The following is a 23,831-nucleotide window of genomic DNA, read 5'->3' on the forward strand; positions in this document are numbered from 1 at the left end:
GTGAATGGTTTCAGCAGCTGATTTATTTTAGTTTATTTATTACTAAAACCATCTTATGGCTACTAAGTAGGAGAGATGGGAAAAGAGAAATGAACTTTAAAACAAAAGAAAGCAAAACAAAACCAACTAGTGTTGCTTATTCATGGTTTTTGTTTTTTTGTTTTTTCCTGTGGTGTTTTAATATTCAAAAAGGCTATTGAACTGAATGTGTATCCATTCTAAGGGTTGACTCAGAGGAAACTGTCTTCACAGAGCTGATCTTCACAATGATCACCACCTCTCTGGGACACCCCAGCCCATGCACTGCCCAGGCTAGTGGGACAGGCCTCTCTCTTAAGACAGTATCTTTATTTGTAATCAACAGGCTGCTCCTTTTCTCAAGTCTCCTTTTTCCCTCAACCAGCAATGAAAATTGGCCCAGAGATTTAAGGCACAGTCATATATGGGACAATGTATTTAAAAAACAAAGAGAATAATAACACAAAACACTAACAACTGTATTAAAACTGTTTTAAAAAGAAAAATATTTTTCCCCTTTTCTTCAAATATATGACTTTCTACTGCTTTTCTGTATATGCTAGCAGATCAGGCAGATAAAATATTAGATTATTTAATGTTGTAAATCTGGCATATAGGGATAGGATTGGCGATGAAACTGAGTTTTTAAATGTGTCATGACCCTGCTTCTAAGATGGTATTTGGTTATAATACTGGTTTTGGGGTTAGAATCAATATCTATCTTAAAAGTCAACAGTATTGTATCAAGCTGTATTTTGAGGATAGTTTATCTTTCTACACATGAAAGGGTAGGTAAAAATGTAAAGAATATTCTGTGTTGAGTGTAGTATACAATGAATCTATAAAGAATAAACTGATGAATTATATGTATTACATATATTATATATAAACATTACATATTACACACACATATAATATACAAATAGTATTTGCTGTGCCTACTTTTTAACTGTTTTGTGCTTTTAAAGACTATACCATGACTACAAAAACTATATTGAAAGGAAAAATACCATTTAGTATATCTGTGTACTTTATTTCAATGGCAAGTTTCACAGAACTTCTTGAATAATTTCGACAAATTTTATAGTCATTATCAATGGTATAATTTGATACATCTGGGTAGACACTTGAAGAGAACTAAGTGAAGCCTTTTAAAATAAAGTAAACCAGATTTCTAAATGAGGATATATAAATGTTGCTGGTGATATTTATCAAACGAGTTTATGAATACAAAAGTAATTAAAAATGAAACATCTATAAACATGTATGATGGTATTTAGATAAACAGTATGCATTTTGATGACAATATTTATTAAAATATTTTACGAATATAAGGCTTCACTTGGCTTTCCCTTATGTACTTAAATTTCCAGTTTCTGAACTAATTGGAATTGACTTATTATGGATCAGGTACCTTATCAGGTGAAGAACAAAATTACCATGGACAGTCCATGGGTTAAAGGTCAATACAGAACAGGAAAATCAGTTTGCATTGATTAGACAAAAGGTCCATTTTACAGAGCCGAAAGGATTAGCTTTTAAGCAGACATCTTTGAACTATAAGACATTTTCAACTGAGAGGTATAAGGAGAATAGCATTATAAAACACCTAAGAATTTAAAGAAATCATATATAGTAAATGCCAGTTAAGCTAGCTGATGTTTACTGATATGAAACATGCATAGGATTACTATATAATTCATTTAAAAGCTTTATGAAAAGCATGAAAGTGTTTCATTTACCTCTTATGCCAATCTTTGCCCGGATATTCACTTAATAGAAGTTGGAATCTTAAGAACTGTAGTAGACTGTACAGGGATATATTTCAATGTTGACATCAATTAAATATTAAGGTAAAATTTAGAGTCTGGATGTAAAAAATCAAAATGATAAATCTTTTCCAAACCTCCCCAGTGGAATCAACTTAAAATTGTACTTAAGTGAAATGTAATTAAATCAATCAACTCCTTATATTTTCCATTTTATGGACATGTACGCTTACTCAATCAGAAGGTAAGATAATTTTGTGCTATTATTAATAGCAAACATAATGATTATCTATCTGAATTAGGGTCCTTAAGTTTATATGGATACTGCTTTCTGCCTCCAAGGCATTTATTTGCAATTCTGGAAGGTTCCTACACCAGATCTAGTAAGACCAGAAGTGTATTATATGCTTTAAATCTCTTTGACAACTCACACCTTGCATACTTCACTCTACCAAAGCATTTCTTACCTTCAATGGCTAGCATTGCTCGCAATTCCCGGTTCAGCAGCTCATACCGTCGTTCTAAATCATGCTCTTTTTCCCTGGGCAAGTTGCAAAAGTTCATCAATATGCTAATTACTAAATCATTAAACACTTAAAAGAACCTTTAGGTTACATTGATTTTAGGACTCATAACTGACTTTTCTCTTTAACTTTAAGCCACTCCAAACAAATGATACACAAACCCTAAAACCTTCCTCAGTTGAATATTTACTAGTGCTATTATTTTCCTCCTTCAATTTTGAATGCATAGAGGTATATTTTAATATGAGGATAATTACTCTCTTCTTTGCTTCTTGTGTTAAATGCCAAGTATGAGGCTATTTTCTAAAATATTTTTCCTAATTTATACTCACTTTTTTTTCCAAAACTCCATATGAAAAGAATACAAGAAACATGAAAGTACCAGCAGTGCAAATTTAATACAGAGACCACAATTCAGGATTTGTGAAATTTTGTGCTTCTTCATAACTCTTTTATCAAGTCCAGGCATGGCAGAAATTATAAAATAAAACTTTTTCACTGAAATAAACCACGTAAGCCTGCTCATTCCCACACTAGGTGGCATACTAGAAGAATACTGCTAGTGAGGAGAAAGGAACAAGCTTAAGTCCTCCAGTGAACTAAAATGCTAAAAACTAAGAATGCTAACATTTTTTCTAGACTCCATTTTACTATAATTCTTATAATCACAGAAAGGTCACTTTTGTTTTAGTAACTGATCTTTTATCCCAAAATTTAGATTAACATCACCTGAGACTATAAATATACTTTTGTTCTTATTAAGAGTTATTTTATTTAACTGAGAATTTGTTGTTAAATGAACTTTATTTTTCTTCCCCTCTAACCCTCAATATAAACCGAACTTCCTTTTTTTGTATAAGTGATAACTGTCTATATTCCTTGGCCTTCTATATATACTTTTTTCAGTGTCTATCATTCTATTTAAAAATTCTTATAAGATGAAAATTGTCATATACTATTTTTTAATTTTCTATAAAACATGTAATCTCTAAGGAAAGGGGAAATACTGAACAAACATGAAATCCCAAAGAAGACAATAACAAGAAGCCTAAGATTTATCAATGTTGTATGCAAAGCAAGCATAATCATGAGTACTTACAGAAGAGAGAGCTGATTCATTCTCCTTATTAAGGCATTTTTCTTATTAACTAACATAAACCATTCCTGCATCATAGCTTCTTCTTCTTCTGTGTTCCTTCCTATAATCCAGGAAGAGTTACCTCTTATTATATGACATTAGACAAGCCAAATAATAGTTTAGCACAAAATTTTTTAAACATAAAAAAATTTAGTTACTCTAATACTATATATTAAACTGCTTATAAGAAGATTAAAGTCCAAGTCCTGAAAAAAAAAAAATCCACATTTCAAACTCGTAAGTCAATCTTCTTAAGGTGATATTATTCAGCATGCATACTTTAGTCTCCCTGAACACACCTATAGATCATATTAACACTGAGCACAGTAAACAAAATCTCCTACCTTTTAAATCCTCCCTAGAGGCTGACTTGCTATTATGTTTCAATGAAGAACTCATAGTGCTGACAGACATATAGTCATGATTTTTTAAAAAAAATTAAAAAATCATTATGAGACTCAGAAGACTAGCAGGAAGATCAGGGAAGTCCAGAGACTATGCGAAAGCTTCCATTTCTAACAACTTGCTATTTTCTTACTTTCCTTCCCAAAAACAAACTAGTGATACATGCATATATATGCAGTTTTGGAACTCATCATCCCTAATAGGGTAGACCATTTATAAATTACTAAATACACTGTAAATGACCAGGCTACAAAAAACCACCCACAGCTATCTATGGAAAAAAAAAAATTCATGAACATCATAATGTTCAGAAAACATATGAACAGTGTGACAAATGAGCATTTTAGATTATAACTGATTGTATACAGGAGATACTTAAAATTCTCCATCACTAACATCCATCCCATCATCTAATACCACCCTGCCACTTTCTCACAAAGGCCAGATATTAAGGATTATAGTATAGTATATATTTGGCATTTTTTTCATGTAGAAGTAGGCCACGATTATACTAAAGAAAAATATTAATTTCCCCCGTATCTTCCTTCTTCTCCCTTCAAATTATACCTACTCGAATTTCTAATTCAACTTTTATTTCCTGAATTTCTCCCACGACTGGTTTATTGTTTTGCTAAGCTATTATTTAATATATTAGTCTAACTTCTGTATAGCATTCATAAGGTTAATTTAAATACCTAACAAAAAAATTAAATAATTCCCCTCAGATTATTATTCCCTAAGTTTGATTTTCTTTTCAAGTAAAATATCAAAGATAGTCCGCGTTCACCAACCCCACACTTCCCTTCTCCAGAGGTATGATTACAGTTTAACGTATCTCTTTCCAGACCACATAGATAGCTATTTCTATCACACGTGTATATACTGTATCTATAGATACATATGTTTCTTTAACATAAGAGAGCTCATATTACATAGTCATCTATGATTTATTTTGTCATACTGTCCAAATATCTATCTTTCTTTATAGTGCTTGCATAAATTATAAGCACACCATAATTTAAATATTTCTACATTAATATAAATTTAAATAATTTTTAGAATACAAATAGAATACAAAATGCAAATCTGTGTGCAAAGGATTAAACATGTATTTCAGGGCATCCCTATAAAATACATAGCTGCTGTTTACCATTAGGAAAAATAGTTGAGAATATGTGCCTTCATTAAATGCTGTTAAAACTAATGGTATGAAGCCGACTTAGGATAGATTCTTTTAGAGTCTGAACAAAAGTCTTTATTGTTTTACAGTATTTTTAATCTCTCTTTTAGGGTAGCTGGTTTTGTATTCACTTTGGACCATGTGATGTCTTGACACTGGTCATGTGATACAGGCTGCGATAGGCACAAATCCCTGGGTAGCAACAAAAGAAGAAAGAGTAAAAAGAAAAAGCTGAGAAAAAGCTTGCAATTTGGAAAAAGGCCAATTGTACCCTGGTGAAGGCCTTTTTGATCAGTGAAATGCCACATGTGTGCAATATTAATAGGTGTAGATTTTATGATATTTTACTTTCCGATTAAAGACTTAATTCTTGTATTCATAACCTATGTGGCTTCTAAAAATATATACTTATTAAAACTTTCTTTTGCATTTAGCTTAACCTATAATTTGAGGCTTTCAGGCAATACTAGAAGTAACCAGCTTACTCTTAAATTAGCATCATTTTCTTCAATGGAAGACTGCTTCCTTGAGAATAACAATATTGATGTGATGCTACGTTATTTTCAGTTTAACTCATGCCTATGATTTCTAGTGAAGAATAAGAGATCCCCTCCTCTAATTGTTAGGAAATGACTAATAACAAAAGAATCTCATGTTTCAAAAGGAAATAAGCCCAACAATAAGAAATATTTAAGGACACATTACTCATTGCTTCACGGAGTAGTTAACTGGAAAAACATATTTGAAGATAACTCTGTATCACCAAATCCTTATCTGAGATAGTACACAATGATGGATATCTATACTTAACCTAGTAATTAAAAAAAATAAAATTTCTTCTAACACATCATTACACTATTGTTTTTCAGGGTCTTAAATTTTTTAAATTTAAAAAGCTTTTAAAAGCCAGTAAGTTGAACCATTACAAATTAATCCTGACTTTAATAACTGGTTAAAGACCCCTTTAGCTTTATAAGTAACAAAAAATATTAAAGCCTGTGATCACAGTGAGCTTTTCTCATTTCTCCTCTAACCATTTGTTATTTAATCCAATACTAGTAATCCAATTTGTCCATCAGACTTTTAAAGGGCAGAATGCAACTTCCTCAGCTTAGACACTTTTCAAAGTACAATATATTTTTCAAATGAATGCTGGATGTTTCATTTTTCCCAACTGTTCCTAGCTCTAATGCATGAGGAAAAAAAGAACAAGATGAACATTGTTCATACTGATTAAGTAAGAGCTCATTAAAGAGCTGTCAGTGCGGTACTTTGAATATGCATGAAGCATATAATCAGATCTAGTACCGTCACTAGAGGAGAATACGGTAAGTACAAAGGATTGATTTAATTACTTAGAGTGGGCTGTGGTGGTAAAGCAGTCTTGTTAGTGCAAAAAGAAAAAGAGGTTGTATTCTGGCACTGTTAGAAAAAAAGGCAGTTTTAGCTTCTGCCACAATACCTAATCTCAGAATAAAGCACTTTACATTGTAGCTTAAAATGAAGACTGTCATTATTTTATAAAATGGCCATAAATCGTTTAATCTTGTTTAACCTAACCTGGTTAACTATCTCTTTTTCAAAATTATCTTTAATTTGTAATTATAACCACATTTTTGTCACCTAGACCAACAATACTTTTTTAAATCTTTTTTTTTTTCAGTTTCACCATTTAAAAAATTCAAGACATATGCTATTGAAAGCCATTTTGAAATTAAAAATGACAAAACAATACATTACAGTATACAATTACTAAAACGTGAACGTATGGCTGAGTTGTTACACTATATTTTAAAACATAGTACCTCGTGTTTATTATAAATAACAAATAAAAACATAAAAACTACTTACCTAGCTTTAATCTTAACATTTTAAAGTACTGGACTACTTAATATAATCTCTGGTAATATATTTTCCTACTTTGTTTCCTTAAAAACTTCTGTTTTTTATTTTGCCTCCAAGACAATGTAACATCTATTTCCACATCACAATGCTTAATGTCAGTTTTTTCTTTTAATCCATTATTGTAGATGGAATATGATTTGTAAAAATCATTAAATAATCAAGGATAATGATAATGGCAGGAAAAGTAACTATTTGCAAATATAACTTCCAATTATTCTTCCTATCACATAGGTAACAAAAACCACTTAATAGAAGCATATGATACAGAGCACTACATGTAATACTTAATCAGTGTTAACTGACAATAGTAACTACCATATATTATATCTCTTTCAAAAAATTATTTAGTTATTATTTTTATTTAGTAATTCATTCATTAATCTGTATGTAATTGTTATTTATTTTTTCAGTAGTAGTATTTTCAACATAAGTTTTAAAATGAATAAAAGTGATGTTAAAACTCACAAATTGTGAATCATGTTTTAAAAACTGTCTTCTCATTAGCTTTTCCTAATTAATCTTTCACCATGAAATAATTATCTATTTATAAAGATACATTTTAGACAGTGAATTCTTATATAAATGCAAAATAAGGAACAAAACAATTTTAGCTGAATAGAAGATGAATTCAATGGGAAAGAGTAAATACGTATAAATGTAGGCTGCTGTTATACAAGTTTACAAAGAAATTCAAGATTTTCCACCATGAAAACACTAAAGAATGCTAAAATCTTGCCATAGCCCCATAGTGGGGATGGCTGAGTAGTAATCACATATAGCCCTTAAAGAACACAACATAGCAAAGGTAAACCAAACATAAAAAAACCTGCCATTACAAATTGTCCTGATCGTAATTATAAGAATATGATCTTTGAAAGACATGTGACAAAAGACATATGATACATGAAGGAAACAGATGAAAGAGATGAATTTGCTGTAGTTATGTAGGGTCATGTACACATTATCTCCAAAGCCAACATTATTGCAGAACTCCAGTGCCTCACATTTAAACTTAGGAAATAGAGCTATATTATGAAAGTGAATTTTACTATAAACAAATGTTTCTGATCCAGCAATATCCTCAAATAGCATCAACATACAAGAATCTCATAATCTTTATTGGTTTTCAGCCATATAATTGTCTTAAAACCATTTGCTCAGCCTGATATATTTATTATAATATTATGAGTATAAACTTTGGGAAAAATTCTGTCTCCTTTTGTTGAAATAAAAGAAAAACTGCCATACTCCCTCAAACATACCTTTAATTTACCCATTTGCTAAGATAAAATGTGGGGAGAGATGCAAGGTAGCAACTTTGTCTATGCCTCCTCCTGTAGAAGTCCGTCCATAGGAGTCTGGATGGACTTTGTACAGGAGGAGGCATAGACAACTTCAATGTTTTTCCTCAATAAGCTTACACATAGGAAGAAGCTATTTCTTTTTCTTTTTTTTTTTTTTTTAAGACGGAGTTTCACTCTTGTTACCCAGGCTGGAGTGCAATGGCACGATCTCAGCTCACTGCAACCTCCGCCTCCTGGGTTCAGGCAATTTTCCTGCCTCAGCCTCCTGAGTAGCTGGGACTACAGGCACGCGCCACCATGCCCAGCTAATTTTTTGTATTTTTAGTAGAGACAGGGTTTCACCATGTTGACCAGGATGGTCTTGATCTCTGGACCTCATGATCCACCCGCCTCGGCCTCCCAAAGTGCTGGGATTACAGGCTTGAGCCACCGTGCCCGGCCCGAAGCTATTTCTAAAAGTTGGAAGTTTACAGCAGTCTTCTTGCGCCAACTCCTTACTCCTTATTAGGGTCTGAACTAACCTTTTTTATGCTGAAGGTCAGAACTGGATTTCTCAAAAGGTAACAAACTAAACACAAAGTTAGGGCAGATATAAACAAAAAACCATCAAAGTAGTCATTATGGAAAAAAAAATTACTGATAAAATTGTTTATATTTACTTACAGTTTAGGTGATTTTTTGTTTGTTTGTTTTTTGAGACAGGGTCTTGCTCTGTCACCCAGGCTGGAGTGCAGTAATGCAATCTTGGCACACTGCAACCTCTACGTCCCAGGTTTAAGCGATTCTCTTGCCTCAGCCTCTCATGTTGCTGGGATCACAGGTTTGCACCACCATACCTAGGCTGATTTTTTAAATTTCAGTAGAGCAGGGGTTTTGCCTTGATGGACAGACTGGTCTCAAACTGCTGGCTTCAAATGATCTGCCCACCTCAGCCTTTCAAAGTGCTGGTATTACAGGGGTGAGCCACTGCGCCTTACCAATAGTTTAGTATTTTAAAAAAATTACATATGGGATGAGGATGCATCTATAACTTTTTATTGCTAAGAGCCTTTAAAGGTAAATGACTCACATTTCAGGTAATGCATGTATCTTGACCATCTATAGATGAGCATTTGACTAGAGTTAAAACACTCAGAACTCCAAAGCAGTATTTATTTTTTAAGGTATATTTAACGTATTTTGTAAAATAGGATAAAATATAGTCAGTCGCTTTTATAAACATAATTCTACTGAATAGACAGTAGTCTCCTTGGAGAATGAATTAAGCGACCTCTAATAAGGGGAAACTAGAATTGTGAGCTTCCCTTACAGATGGATACCTCTCCCTGTAAGGGGATTGTATACCTGCCAGTTCTCCACTCTCTTGAAACCTGTTTTGTTTGGATTGCACCTGGTGGACTCCCTTCTACCCACTTCCTGTCCTACAGCCTTCTCACAGTCATGTCATGGTAATGACTCAAAAAGTGGCTCTAGAAGTAACAGACACATTTATATGAAAGATGAACATGAATCGTTAAATAAAATTATTTCTTTAAAAGTGGGAGTGGAGGCCAGACACTGTGGCTCATGCCTGTAATCCCAGCACTTTGGGAGGCCGAGGCAGGTAGATCACCTGAGATCAGGAGTTTGAGACTAGGCTGGCCAACATCTAGTGAAACCCCATCTCTACTAAAAATACAAAAAATTAGCCAGATGTGGTGGCACATACCTGTGATCCCAGCTACTTGGGAGGCTGAGGCAGGAGAATCGTTTGAGCCCGGGAGGTGGAGGTTGCAGTGAGCTGAGACTACGCTACTGCACTCCAGCCTCAGTGACAGAGCAAGACTCCATCTCAAAAAAAAAAAAAAAAAAAAGTTAGAATGGAGAAAAGCAATATTTCTAGGTTAATGTATTTTAAGATGTAATTTTAAATACGTATATATACATAGCAAAATATTAAAAGAGATATTCATAAACATTTATATATTCATGTAGATCACAATTTCAGGGGGGAATATGCTCATTGGGAGAATGGAGTTCATCTTTATTTAGGTTATTTGGACAAGTGTGATAGAGCACCTAACTCATAAATGAACTTTAGAATAAAGACTTCTTATAAATTAAGGAGCATATTATGAATGTTTACTTACATTAATTCTGAGAAACTCCTATAGATATAACTATACATTCTGGTAGAGTCAAGCATAATATATAATTATATACTATCTATAGTTTCTGTGGCTGGTTATATCAGTCGTTCTGAATATAATGCAAATAAGATGAACACTGTATCCACATCCATATGACTTTTGTTGGCTGGCATGGAGGCTCATGCCTGTAACCCAGCACTTTGGGAGGCTGAGGTGGGCAGATCACCTGAGCTAAGAAGTTTGAGACCAGCCTAGCCAACATAGTGAAATCCTGTCTCTACTAAAAAAAAAAAAAAAAAATAGCTGGGTATGGTGGCATGTGCCTGTAATCCCACCTGCTCCAGAGGCTGAGGCAGGAGAATTGCTTGAATCCGGGAGGTGAAGGCTGTAGTGAGCCAAGATTTCATCACTACACTCTAGCCTGGGTGACAGAGTGAGATTGTGTCTCAAAAAACACCCCCCCCCACTCAAAATATGGCTTTTGTTCAGTTTAGCTTTTTAAAAAAATTGAGCCCCTTGATCTCAAATTACTGAACCTTTCTAGACCTCAGTTTCTTCATTTCTATATGGATAATGGTATTACTTACTTCACGACTGTTGTAGGAATTGAGAAAATCCATATAAGTACTAAGCACAGAATCCAAGACTACAAGCTATGATGATGATTATGAAGAGGGTGATGATGGTATATACAGCTCTGAGCCAGGAACTGGAGATACAAGATAACTAAGATGTGGTCCCTGCCCTCAAAGGCGGCATAGTCTAGTATGGAGACAGACATATAACCAGGGATAGCTAGAACAAGGGTAAATCTGTAAACAATACAAGGACACAAATTGTATTTTTAATCTTGGCTACCATAACAAAGTCTATAGCTAGTGTTCCATTGGTCATATGCAGAAGGGGTGAAAAATGTGGGTGAATCAGTACAAATCCATCTCTGCAGCTGGAAAAACAAAGCAGATGCCCTACTGCATCAGTAGTGTCACTGCTGCCTACAAAAGATAGCCATAGCTATGGTGACAAAACAATGTGGCTGTGTTCCAAGTAATGACAGTTTAATTATTGACAGGTTTTAAAGACTTAAAAACAAAGTAGATAATGGAATACTGCTTAATATAAAAAAATGAAAAAGGTACATTTTAAGAATGAAAATCATGGACTAATGCAACATACTTAAAAGTTTACTGGCTATGAACATAAACTTTAAAAAATGAAAATTATACTATGAAGTACAAATTGAGGTAATTTGAAGTAAAGAAAGCCTTCAAGGACAACAACAAAATAGCAAATACTTATAAAGCAAAAAGCTTCATTGGGAAAGTAAGTTTTCATCATTTTTATAGGTTTTGGTGTTAAAAGCATAGCACCTTTAAAATCAGCTTATAAAATTGCCAATGTAGATGAAATAGCTTATTTACTAAATGCCAGGTGAGACTGCAGTTAGATTCTACTGAAAGTATGGAAAATTAACTATCTATAATTTTTAAAATATAGTAACACAAACTCAGACAGGTAGGCTTTAAATGTGTTCCAGATAGGCTCCTTCCTAGTAAAGAGTTTCTCCAAAGATATATTATGCAGTCAGTCAGCTACTCTTGTAGGTAATCTGCCCCAGTGTTGCTTGAAGTCTCTACAAATTGGCTGGGGGTGGTGAAGCATGCCTATTGTACCAGCTACTCAGGAGGCTGAGGTAGGAGGACCACTTGAGCCTAGGAGTTCAAGGCCAGCCTGTGCAACATATCAAGACCAAAACTCTTTTTTAAAAAAAGTCTTTAAAAGTACTTAAAATGTCATATCCAGGGTGTCTCCAGAGCCTCCAGTTTCCAATAAGGGATGAGTTCAACCCTCAATTAGCTGCCTGCACAGGAAGTTTCTTTTCCACTGTGTACTTGCTTTGATCATGCTTGGGTTCAGATAACCAGGTAACACTGCGATGTATCCTTCCTATGCACCTTTTCACTTAGTTATTTAATTGACAAAAGTGTATGTATTTATCATGTACCTATTTTGAAATAGGTATACATTGTGGAATGTCTAAACTATGGTAATTAACATATGGATTACATCATATACTTATCTTTTTTGTGGTGAAAACACTTAAAATCAACTGTCTGAGCAATTTTCAAGTACAATACACTGTTAAAGGCCAGGTGTGGTGGCTCACACCTGTAATCCCAGCACTTTTGGAGGCCAAGACAGGAGGATCGCTTGAGCCCAAGAGTTCAAGGCCAGCAGGGGCAACATAGCGAGACTCTGTCTCTGAAAGACAAAACAAAAACATATACTCACCATGTTGTACAATAGATTTGGTGACCTTATTCCTCCTATCAAACAGAAATTTTGATTCCCTTGACCAACATCTTCCCTGACCTTACCCCCCCTCCCCTACCATCCTAGCTCCTAGTAACCATCACTGTGCTCTCTATGTCTATGAGTTCAATCTTTTTAGATTACAAATATAAGTGAGATCATATGATATTTTTCTTTCTGTGCCAGGCCTATTTCACTTAACATAATGTCCTTATATACACCTTCCTAAATATTTATGAGGGAGAGCTGATGGGAATTATGCCTCTCCTCTTCTAGCCTGCACCCACATTTGTTTTCAAACCACAGAAGCCTAAGCAAAGAAGGACAGTGCAGATCCTTCTCCAGCAGCTTTCTAACTTGAACAGGGTTTCAGCAATTACACAACACCTTGTTCACTTGGCTCATCCATAACAGAGGGGATTTCATTTAGTCTTCCCATTGAGACTTAGCAATGATGTCAGAGCAGCATACCATCCTTCATAAGAGGAGTCAGCCTTTCTTCCTATGCAAACATACCCATAAGATCCTTGAATTACAGGTTGGTATATGATATCTTACAGAAATGGGATGCCTAGAAGGAACCTGTCCATCTCTTGGGTAAGTACAAGCTACCTGTGATTCCAAAATGGCCATTCAATGTAAATGGCCAAGCAAGAATACTCTGCCTAGCCCTGCATTATCAGGATATATTCAAGTCCAGCTATGCTCTTTAATAGCTATATGAACTTGCATAAGTTATTTATTCTCCCTAAGACTCACTTTCCCCATCTGTAAAATGGAAACAACGGTGTTAATTCAGAGTTTTGTGAAGATTAAATGAATTCAAATACGTAATGCACTTAGAATACTGACAGGCTTATGGTAAATAAATTTGATATAAGTTATATATGATGGTGCTATTATTATTTCTCTACACACACACACACACACACACACACACACACACACACACACACACAGAGTAGAGAGCCATATTCATTACTCAAACTTCAGTATTCTCCCTTGACTCCTAGAATTATTGATAGAGCAAGGCATGGTGAATCCTCCCACCAGAGTGTCAGTTTTTCTGACTGCCTACCCAAGTACTAGAAAGGACTATCCATAGAAGTAAATATGCTAGGCAACTTAGTGCAAGTCTGAAGTTGTCAGTTTCATTGAGCATTTCTTTTTTTTTTTTGAGATGGAGTCTTGCTCTGTCACCAGGCTGGAGTGCAGTGGCATGATCTTGGCTTACTGCAGCCTCTGTCTGCGCCCCCCCCAGGTTCAAGTGATTATCCTGCCTCAGCCTCCTGAGTAGCTGAGACTACAGGTGCATGCCACCAGGCCTGGCTAATTTTTGTATTTTTAGTAGAGGTGGGGTTTCACCACGTTGGCCAGGATAGTCTTGACCTCTTGACCTCGTGATCTACCAGCCTAAGCCTCCCAAAGTGCTGGGATTACAGGCATGAGTCACCGCACCTGGCCCATTGAGCGTATTTCTAATGTCTTTACATATTCATTTTACTGAACCAATCAGCCAAAATGCATCCTACCATCATTCTACCTTTTCTAATCCCTTCAATGTACCTAAACCCATCAAATACCCATTACCCATTTTTCTTTTCTTAAAGCAACTACTCAATTCCAAACCCTCCATGAGATATTCCCCATTCCAAGGTTACACATGTTCTGTTAAGTCTATTCCAAAGATCCTTGTGCTAATTGCCATTTTTTTCAGTTAGAAATCTAGAGAAAATCTAATATGTGACTCCCAGAATCTCTAAAATTCCCAAGGATTAAGTTATTTTCATATTTCTCCTCAACTTAATCCCCCGGATATGTTCAGTTGTCCCTTTTATCATGATATAAATTTAAATTATCTCACAGAGTGAAGAATGTCATGGTACCCCAATAGTTCATCTCAGATGCTGGCATAAATCTTATAGGCCAATCTTGAGGAGTTAGGACATTATAACATAAAAGGCTTATGCCCTTGTGTTATAATGTCCTTTTCCTTCTCTCCAAAGCTATATCCATTTAAAAAGGGCCAGAGCCTCAAGCCTATAATCCTAGCACTTTGGGAGGCTGAAGTGACAGAATCATTTAAGTTCAGGAATTCAAGACCAGCCTGGGCAACATAGCGAGGCTTCATCTCTACTAAAAATTAAAAAGCTTAGTTAGCTGGGTGTGGTGGTGTGCACCTGTAGTAGCAGCCACGCACTGCTGAGGTGGAAGGATTGCCTGAGCCCAAAAGATGGAGGCTGCAGTGAGCAATGACTGCATCGAAGCACTCCAGCCTGGCTGACAGATCAAAACCCTGTCTAAAATCTGTTTGGTCCTCACAACACACCTGTTAACACAGTACTTCATTTTCATTTCCCATACTTGTTGCCATCAAATCAAATTACATATTTCAGAGTTTAGCAAAATATCTACCTAATCTACACTAATAATTTTGTAGGATCATTTTAAAGAAAAGATTTTTGGCTGGATGCAGTGGCTCATGCATGCAATCCCAGCATTTTGTGGGGCTGAGGCAGGTGGATCACAAGGTCAGGAATTCGAGAGCAGCCTGGCCAATATGATGAAACTTTGTCTCTACTAAAAATACAAAAATTAGCTGGGTGTGGTAGTGGGCACCTGTAGTCCCAGCTACTCAGGAGGCTGAGGCAGAAGAATCGCTTGAACCCAGGAGGCGGAGGTTGTAGTGAGCTGAGATCGTACCACTGCACTTTAGCCTGGGCGACAGTACGAGACTCTGTCTCCAAAGGAAAAAAAAAATCCAGAAAACATTTTTGTCCTCTACAAATGATGAAAACTAATCTTTTAATGAAATTCTATTATCTAAAACCAAACTTTGTTGGCTTTATGAATATTTAGTAATTTTTTCTAGAATGGTATTCTACCTTTTTTTTTTTTTTTTTTTTTTTTTTTATGGATCTCGCTCTGTTGCCCAGGCTAGAATGCAGGGGCATGATCATAGCTCACTGTAACCTTGAACTCCTGAGTTCAAGCAATCCTCCTGCCTCAGCCTCCTGAGTAGCTGAAACTACAGGCGCACACCACCATGACTGGCTAATTTTTAAATTTTTTGTAGATATGGATCTCACTCTGTTGCCCAGGCTGGGTTCAAGCAATCCTCCTACTTCAGCCTTCCAAAGTGTTGGGATCACAGGTATGAACCACCATGCCCAACCAGTATTCTACTTTTGAATAGTGATGTTCAGTACAATTTTAACCTTTAACTTTGATTCAAAATAAACAAATGGTATTAAAAGTGTTAAATTTTGATTCCCTCTAATTTTTTTTTTTTTTTTTTTTTTTTTTTGAGACAGGGTCTTGCTGTGTTGCCAAGGCAGGAATACAGTGGCATGATCACAGCTCACTATAGCCTTGATCTCCTGGGTTCAGGCAATCCTCCTGCCTTCGCCTCCTAAGTAGTTGAGACCACAGGCACATGCCACCATGCTCAGCTAATTTTTAAATTATTTGTAGAGACAGAATCTTGCTGTGTTGCCCAGGTTGGCCTTGAACTCCTAGGCTGAAGTGATCTTCTCATTTTGTTCGTTTTTTGTTTTTTTGGGGGGTGGAGTCTCGCTCTTGTCACCTAGGCTGGAGTGCAATGGCGTGGTCTTGGCTCACTGCAGTCTCTACCTCCCAAGTTCAAGTGATTCTCATGCCTCAGCCTCCCAAGTAGTTTGGATGACAGGCATCTGCCACCACACCAGGCTAATTTTTGTATTTTTAGTAGAAACGGGGTTTCACCATTTTGGCCAGGCTGGTCTTGAACTCCTGGCCTCGTGATCTGCCCACCTTGGCCTCTCAAAGTGTTGGAATAACAGGTGTGAGCCACCATGCATGGCTGATCCTCCCACTTTGGCCTCACAAAGTGCTTGCATTACAGATGTGAGCCCTCAGATCTGGCCTTTGCTCCCTCTAATTTTATTATCATAAGAAAATAAAATACGACTATTTTAATAATTCATTTCTCTAGAAATTTTTTATACCTGAAATATAAAATTATCTTCATTTTTTTAAAGCACTGAAATTTATAATTAATTCATTTTTAAAATAAACAATTATATCAGTCTAAATGTCTTCCTTGACTTATATCTTTAACTTTCCTTATGGAGCTAGATCCTTCAAAAGCACAATAGATATAGCAATGAATAGATCTGTCAGATTCCAGTTCAGATGTGTCTAATGTAGAGGACAATATGCTAGTAGGGAAGAAATGTTAGTGCTTGACACAATTTCTAGTTTTGGCCACAAAGTGGTGCTGTTAATTAAGAGTGAACTGGTACTGGGGGCATGGGATTGGGTGGCTTTGGGGTGGGTAAAGAGTAGAAGAACAGTCTACAACCAGTCAGTAAGTACAAGATACACTCACAAGTAAGATGTTTATGACTCTGTATATTGTGAATTCATAGATCAATGTCAACAGTTTAAACACAGAAGATAAAACTAACTTACATACTTTCATTTTTACAGTCAAAGTCCACTGAATTTCCTTAGGAAAATAACTATGTAATCATCATACTATTTTGATTAATCCTTGTTTCTCTAAAAAATTCCTCCAAATTCCATTAAAACAAAACAAAAAATCTTTACAGAAAACCAAATGACTCAGCAAACACTACAAACATTAATTAGTAATATTAAACATGTAAAAATATCTTATTTATTTATTTATTTATTTATTTATTTTGAGACAGAGTCTTGCTCTGTTACCCAGGCTGGAGTGCAGTGGTGTGATCTCGGCTCACTGCAACCTCTGCCTCCTGGGGTTCAAGCGATTCTCTTGCCTCATTCTCCCCAGTAGCTGGGATTACAGGTGCACACCACCACGCCTAGCTAATTTTTGTATTTTTAGTAGAGACAAGGTTTCACCATGTTGTCCAGTTGGTCTCAAACTCCTAGCCTCAGGTGATCTGCCCGCCTTAGCCTCCCAAAATGCTAGGATTACAGGCGTGAGCCATTGTACCCAGACTCTATTTTTTTTTTTTTTTAATAGGTATCAACTCAACAGGTTTTCTTTAACTTACATTGTAAACTTTTTCTGATGAGATAGCTCCTTTGAGTGCATGAATACTTTTCACATTCCAACTCAGAAGTGACACAGGGGGATAGGGAACAGATACAATGACTGTATATGTTCACTTTTCTTATGCAAAACACCTAGAGGCCTATGAAAAGTGTTAAAAACATAATGAGTAACTAAAAAAAAAGACTTAATAATCTACCATCCACTAGAAGAACTGGCAATGTAGGTCAGGCACAGTGGCTCATGCCTGTAATCTCAGTGCTTTGGGAGGCAGCGGTGAGTGGATCACCTGAGGTCAGGAGTTCCAGATTTGCCTCACAAACATGGTGAAACTCCATTTCTACTAAAAATACAAAAACAAGCTGGGCATGGTGGTGCCTGTCTGTAGTCTCAGCTATTCAGGAGGCTGAGGCAAGAGAATCGCTTGAACTGGAGGTTGTAGTGACTCGAGATTGTGTCACTGCACTCCAGCCTGGACAAAACGGCGAGACTCAGTCTCAAAAAAAAAAAAAGACCAATGATTTGAAAGCACAACTTTATAAGCCTGTTTAACAATGAAAGTAATGTTCATCACTATTGAATTGGACAGTTCTGTCTCCAAGATGAAAGACCTGACAAGGGTCAGTATGCATCCAGCTGTTTCCATACGTTAGCATCCATATTTTTAAATAAAAATGTTTCTATTTGGGGAAACTGGGAGAAAGCTGTTGGAACAGAGCTTGTACCCTTCCATAAACTACCTTGATTTTGGTTTGGGCCAACTCACACATATCCATCTCTGATGTCATTCTTCATCAAAACAAATTATGAAATGTTGGTTAATCTTCTTAGGGGATGAAGTCAGGATGAAACAGAGGAAGAGAAATGCATTTGTAAAGCTGACTTCTACATGATGTCCTAAAATACGTTTCTCAAAATACAAATCTAAGTTCAGTTTGTTTCACTAAGTACCTCATACTCATATAATACAAATGTATGAATTCAGATAGAGGGACTAACACAATTCCTAAGGCTTCCTTCTAGTTATTAATTTATCCATGAATATTATGGTGTTCACACAAACATTCATCAAAATTACTTTTTACATATGACCTAAGGGTTGAAAAACAACACAATAACAATAGAAACAATTCTCCAGCCTTATGTCAAATTCCTAAACCGTAAGTACTTCTGGCTTTTCTAGGAGGCTGGGGAAGAGACAGAGGGAGAGATGGAGAGAGTATCAGTGCATGTGTGTGAATTGCAAAGAAGAGAAGAGATATGACAGAACAAGATGTGGACATTGGAAGCTAAGGAAAATTTAAAGTAAAGGTAGAAACAGCTGGGTATGGTGGTGGATGCCTGTGATCCCAGCTACTCAGGAGGCTGAGGTGGGAGGATCACTTGAGCCCAGGAGTTTGAGAACAGCTTGGGCAACCCTGTCTGAGAAAAAAAAAAAAAAAAAAAAAAAAAAAAAAAAAAAGGCTGCTGGGCATGGGTGTCTCAAGCTTATAATTCCAGCACTTTGGGAGGCCAAGGCAGGCATATCACCTGAGGTCAGAAGTTCAAGACCAGGCTGGCTAGCATGGTAAAACCCATCTCTACTAAAAATACAAAAATTAGCCAGTTGTGGTGGCACGCATCTGTAGTCCCAGCTACTGGAGAGGCTAAGGCAGGAGAATGGCTTGAACCTGGGAGGAGGATGTTGCAATGAGCGGAGATCATGCCACTGCACTCCAGCCTTGGTGAATGAGCAAGACTTTGTCTCAGAAAAAAAGAAAAGAAAAAGAAAAAAGGCAGAAACAATGATAAATAATTAAACTACTACTATGACTGAAAGCAGTAGCTACTATTGTACTGAGTGCTGACCCTCTGCCAAGCTCTGTGCTAAGTACTGATAACTTTCTGAAGTAGTTATTATTGGCCTTTTACATTTCATTTCATGTATTTTTTAAGACAGAGTCTCACTCTGTTGCACAGGCTTGAGTGCAGTGGTGCGATCTCGCATCACTGCAACCTTCAACTCCTGGGTTCAAGTGATTCTCCTGACTTAGCCTGCCGAGTAGCTGGGATTACAGGCACCTGACACCACCCCTGGCTGATTTTTTGTATTTTGAGTAGAGATGGGGTTTCACCATGTTGGCCAGGTTGGTCTTGAACTCCTGACCTCAGGCAATCCACTTGCCTCAGCCTCCCAAAGTCCTAGTATTACAGGCGTGAACCACCAGCCTTGGCCCAGCCTTTCTCTTTTCTGTTTTTTGTTTATTTTGTTTTTGAGACAGAGTCTTGCTCTGTTGCCCAGGCTGGAGTGTAAATGGCATGATCTCGGCTCACTGCAATCTCTGCCTCCCAGGTTCAAGTGATTCTTCTGCCTCAGCCTCCCGAGTAGCTGGGACTACAGATTCGTGCCACCATACTTGGCTAATTTGTGTATTTTTAGTAGAGATGTGGTTTTACCATATTAGCCAGGCTGGTATCGAATGCTTGACCTCGTGATCTGCCCTCCTCAGCCTCCTAAATTGATGGGATTACAGGTGTGAGCCACCACACCTGGCTGCCTTTTTCTGTTTTTAAAACATCTGATCAAATAGAGGCTCAAAGAGGTTAAGTACCTCTTTGTTTAAGAATATCCAGATTCTAGTTGGGATCTTACGGATTTTGAAGTCTGTGCTCTTAAATTTCCATGCTGTGCTACTTCTCTTAGTGCTTGTAACACTATAGAGTTTAGCACATCTTCCCTCTGTGTTTCTCGAATGTGGTCCGTGGATCACCTGTATTAGAATTGCCTAGAAGACTGGCTCCATACTGGGTCCAATGAATCAGAATCTTTTAGGTATGGCCTAGGAATCTGTGCTTTTAACACATTTCTCAGGATTTTTTTTTTATGGGTATAAAAGTTTGAGAATCACTGTCTTGGCCCTTTCACAAAGAAGTCACTGAGATTAATTTTTCTTAAAAAAAGAAAGGGTGATATTCCATGTATAACATGTTATTTTAGCATTGGCATGACATTACACAAATTTAATTTCACATTCAGAAGAAAAACATGTTGCTGCCAAGTCAGTTCAAATGCCTAAATTTTGTTTCATAGATAGTTGTTGAGAAAAAACACTTTTTCCTGGAATTTCTACTTTTTTAAATGTTAAAAAATTTTATTGCAATCTAGAATAAGGATGTTCCTCACTTCAGGCAACAGACATGTTCCAAATTGAAAATTATAGTGATGTGTTAATTCTTTAGGTTCAAAAATTATACTTTACATTTCCAATTCAAAATTTCTAGTAGTGGAAAATACTCTCTAAATATCACTGGTAGAAACTGTATACATTTGTTTTTCTGGATAAATGAATAAACATGAGTCAGCAGATGAGAAAGTCGACTTAATACTGTATATAGTAAAAAGTCGGGGCATACAGTGAGTGCCAAGGAGAGAAGAAATAAATGTTAGAAATGAGAACCTTAGGAAGCTCTCTGCATTTCTGAATCAGCAAGGTTCCTTTCTAGAAATCCTATGATCCAGAACCTATCACATAAACCATAATGATTCAACAATTAAGTGCTAGTGCTTCTATATATAATTTATGTTTGCCTTCTTAAATAGTCTAAATGAAATACAGATAGAAACAGAAGTTTGAATTAGCTGAACAAATTGTGAGAATAAAGAAAACTTGAAAGTATGATGTTTTAATTTTCCTTGTAAACTACAGAAGAAAACTATAGGAAGACAAGAATTATATTACCAGTTTTTAAAACCGAAAGTATAAAAAGTAAAAAAACAAAAGCACTATAAGCACCTTAAATATAAACTCTCCTTTTATTTATTTTAATTTTAGAAACAAGGTATCACTCTGTTGCTCAGGCTGGAATGCAATCATAGCTCACTGCAGCAGCAAATTCTTGGGTTCAAGCTATTCTCCTGCCTCAGCCTCTTGAATAGCTGGGAACTATAGTTGTGTGCCACCACAACCAGCTAAATTTTTTCGTTTTTGTAGAGACAGGTCTCACTTTGTTGCCCAAGATAGTTTTCAACTCTTGGCTTCAAGCAACCCTACTGCCTAAGCCTCCCAAAATGCTGGAATTACAGGTGTGTGCCACCACACCTAGTGCCCTAAACTCTCCTTTGATTATTTCAAATAATCAAATGCCTCTATACTACATATGTAATACAGAATAAATAAAATATAGAAATGTGAGAAGAGAACATTAGTTTATTATAGCTTTTTATAGCGTTTGATGATGATGTGTAAAATTCTCAGCATATTGGTGTTTTTCATCTTTTGGTATTTTTTATTTCAAAGGAGACCTTGACAAATTTATTAAAAATATCATATAAATAATAACGGCTAACATTTATTGAGCTCCAAGTGCTTGGCTGCAAAAACTTGATATATGCAGTACTCCAAGTGCTTGATTACAAATGTTATACTACAAGTGTTTGGTTGCAAATGCTTGATATAAAGTATCTAATTCACACAATTCTCTTAACTGCCATACTGTATCAACTTTGACTCAGTGTGACCAAATGTAAACTAATTAGGTTCATTAACCAGGGTTAAGTTTCTACACTCAGTATAAGCATATCAAAGATCAAAACCTCAGGCATAATGAGGGGTCGAAGTATATTGACAGGCCAGGCACAGTGGTTCATGTCTGTAATTCCAGCACTTTGGGAGGCCTAGGCAGGCAGATCAGTGAAGGTCGGGAGTTCAAGACCAGCCTGGCCAATGCGGTGAAACCCCGTTTCTATTAAAAAAAAAAAAAAAAAAGAAAAGAAAAACCCATATAAATACATGGTGATACTAGCCTGTAATTCCAGCTACATGGGAAATTGAGGCAGAAGAATTGTTTTAATCCATGAGGTGGAGGTTGCAGTGAGATGAGACTGCACCACAGCACACCCCAACCTGGGTGGCAGAGGGTGACTCCATCACACACACACACACACACACACACACACACACACACACACACATACATATATAGGCTGAATAGATGGAAATGACGGGACATGAAAGAATGAAAAACGTATTTTACCTTTTCTGAGAATTAAAGTTAGGTTCTTTCCCCAAATTTTTATTTCTAAAGCCGTAGTGTCCTCATTCTATTAATGTAGAAACTGAGGGTCCCAGCTATGAATATGAGTTAGTAAGCAGGTACCATTCCCCAAGCTAGGGTCCCACCTCAATGCTGCAAGGGATAAGTCCATATTTTCAGATGAAGGTACGATAAGGATTAAGTATTGAAGAACAGCCTCTCTTGTAGTTATGCTAACAACAGTAAAAAACCTATGGGCTCTGGGTCCTAATGGACAGGAGCATAGGAGCAATAGTTCACATGGAGACCTTGGAGAGCTGGATCTTGGTGCACTGTCTTTCTACCTGGCTGTGATTCCATCAAGATGTGACAGAATAAATTGTTTGACATGCCCTTTTATGCTTTTTACTTTCTGCATATTGAATTAAAACATAACTGCAAACAGGGCGTAGTGGCTCACACCTATAATCCTGGCACTTTGGGAGGCTGAGGAGATCAGATCACCTGAGCTCAGGAATATGAGACCACACAAGCCAACATGGCAAAACCTCATCTCTACTATAAATACAAAGATTAGCCGGGATTGGTGGCGGGTGCCTGTAATCCCAGCTACTTGGGAGGCTAAGGTGGGAGAATTGCTTGAGCCCAGGAGGTGGAGGTTGCAATGAGCCGAGATGGCATCATCGCAATCCTGCCTGGGCAACAAGAGCAAGACTCCATCCCCTCAAACAAACAAACAACCCCCCAATATAACTGCATAAAGTTTTATCACTTCTGATAATTAGAAGATGATGCTGTATTATTTTGCATTCTTTGAGTTAGGTAACAAAGTAACTAACATCTTGACACAGTTAGAAACACATATAGCCGGGCACGGTGGCTCACGCCTGTAATCCCAGCACTTTGGGAGGCCAAGGCGGGTGGATCACAAGGTCAGGAGTTCAAGACCAGCCTGGCCAAAATGTTGAAACCCCATCTCTACTAAAAATACAAAAATTAGCTGGGCGCGGTGGCACGCGCCTGTAATCCCAGCTACTCAGGAGGCTGAGGCAGGAGAATTGCTTGAACCTGGGAGGCGGAGTTTGCAGTGAGCCAAGATCGTGCCATTGC

The 23,831-nt window shown here is 36.6% G+C and overlaps 1 protein-coding gene across 15 annotated transcripts in view; it reads right to left on the reverse strand.

The window, feature by feature from the left end:
* EHBP1 (EH domain binding protein 1) overlaps positions 1-23,831 on the reverse strand; it is a 560,843-nt gene that overhangs the window by 5,517 nt on the left and 531,495 nt on the right. For all 15 annotated transcript variants that reach the window (XM_074399272.1, XM_074399282.1, XM_074399294.1 and 12 more), the window contains 2 exons: positions 3,411-3,510; positions 2,255-2,328 (listed from right to left, as the gene is read on the reverse strand). In XM_074399272.1, coding sequence (XP_074255373.1) covers positions 2,255-2,328; positions 3,411-3,510 — 174 coding nt within the window. The remainder of the gene's footprint in view (positions 1-2,254; positions 2,329-3,410; positions 3,511-23,831) is intronic.

Source organism: Saimiri boliviensis, chromosome 1 (genome assembly GCF_048565385.1).
Source record: "Saimiri boliviensis isolate mSaiBol1 chromosome 1, mSaiBol1.pri, whole genome shotgun sequence".
Lineage (NCBI taxonomy): Eukaryota > Metazoa > Chordata > Mammalia > Primates > Cebidae > Saimiri > Saimiri boliviensis.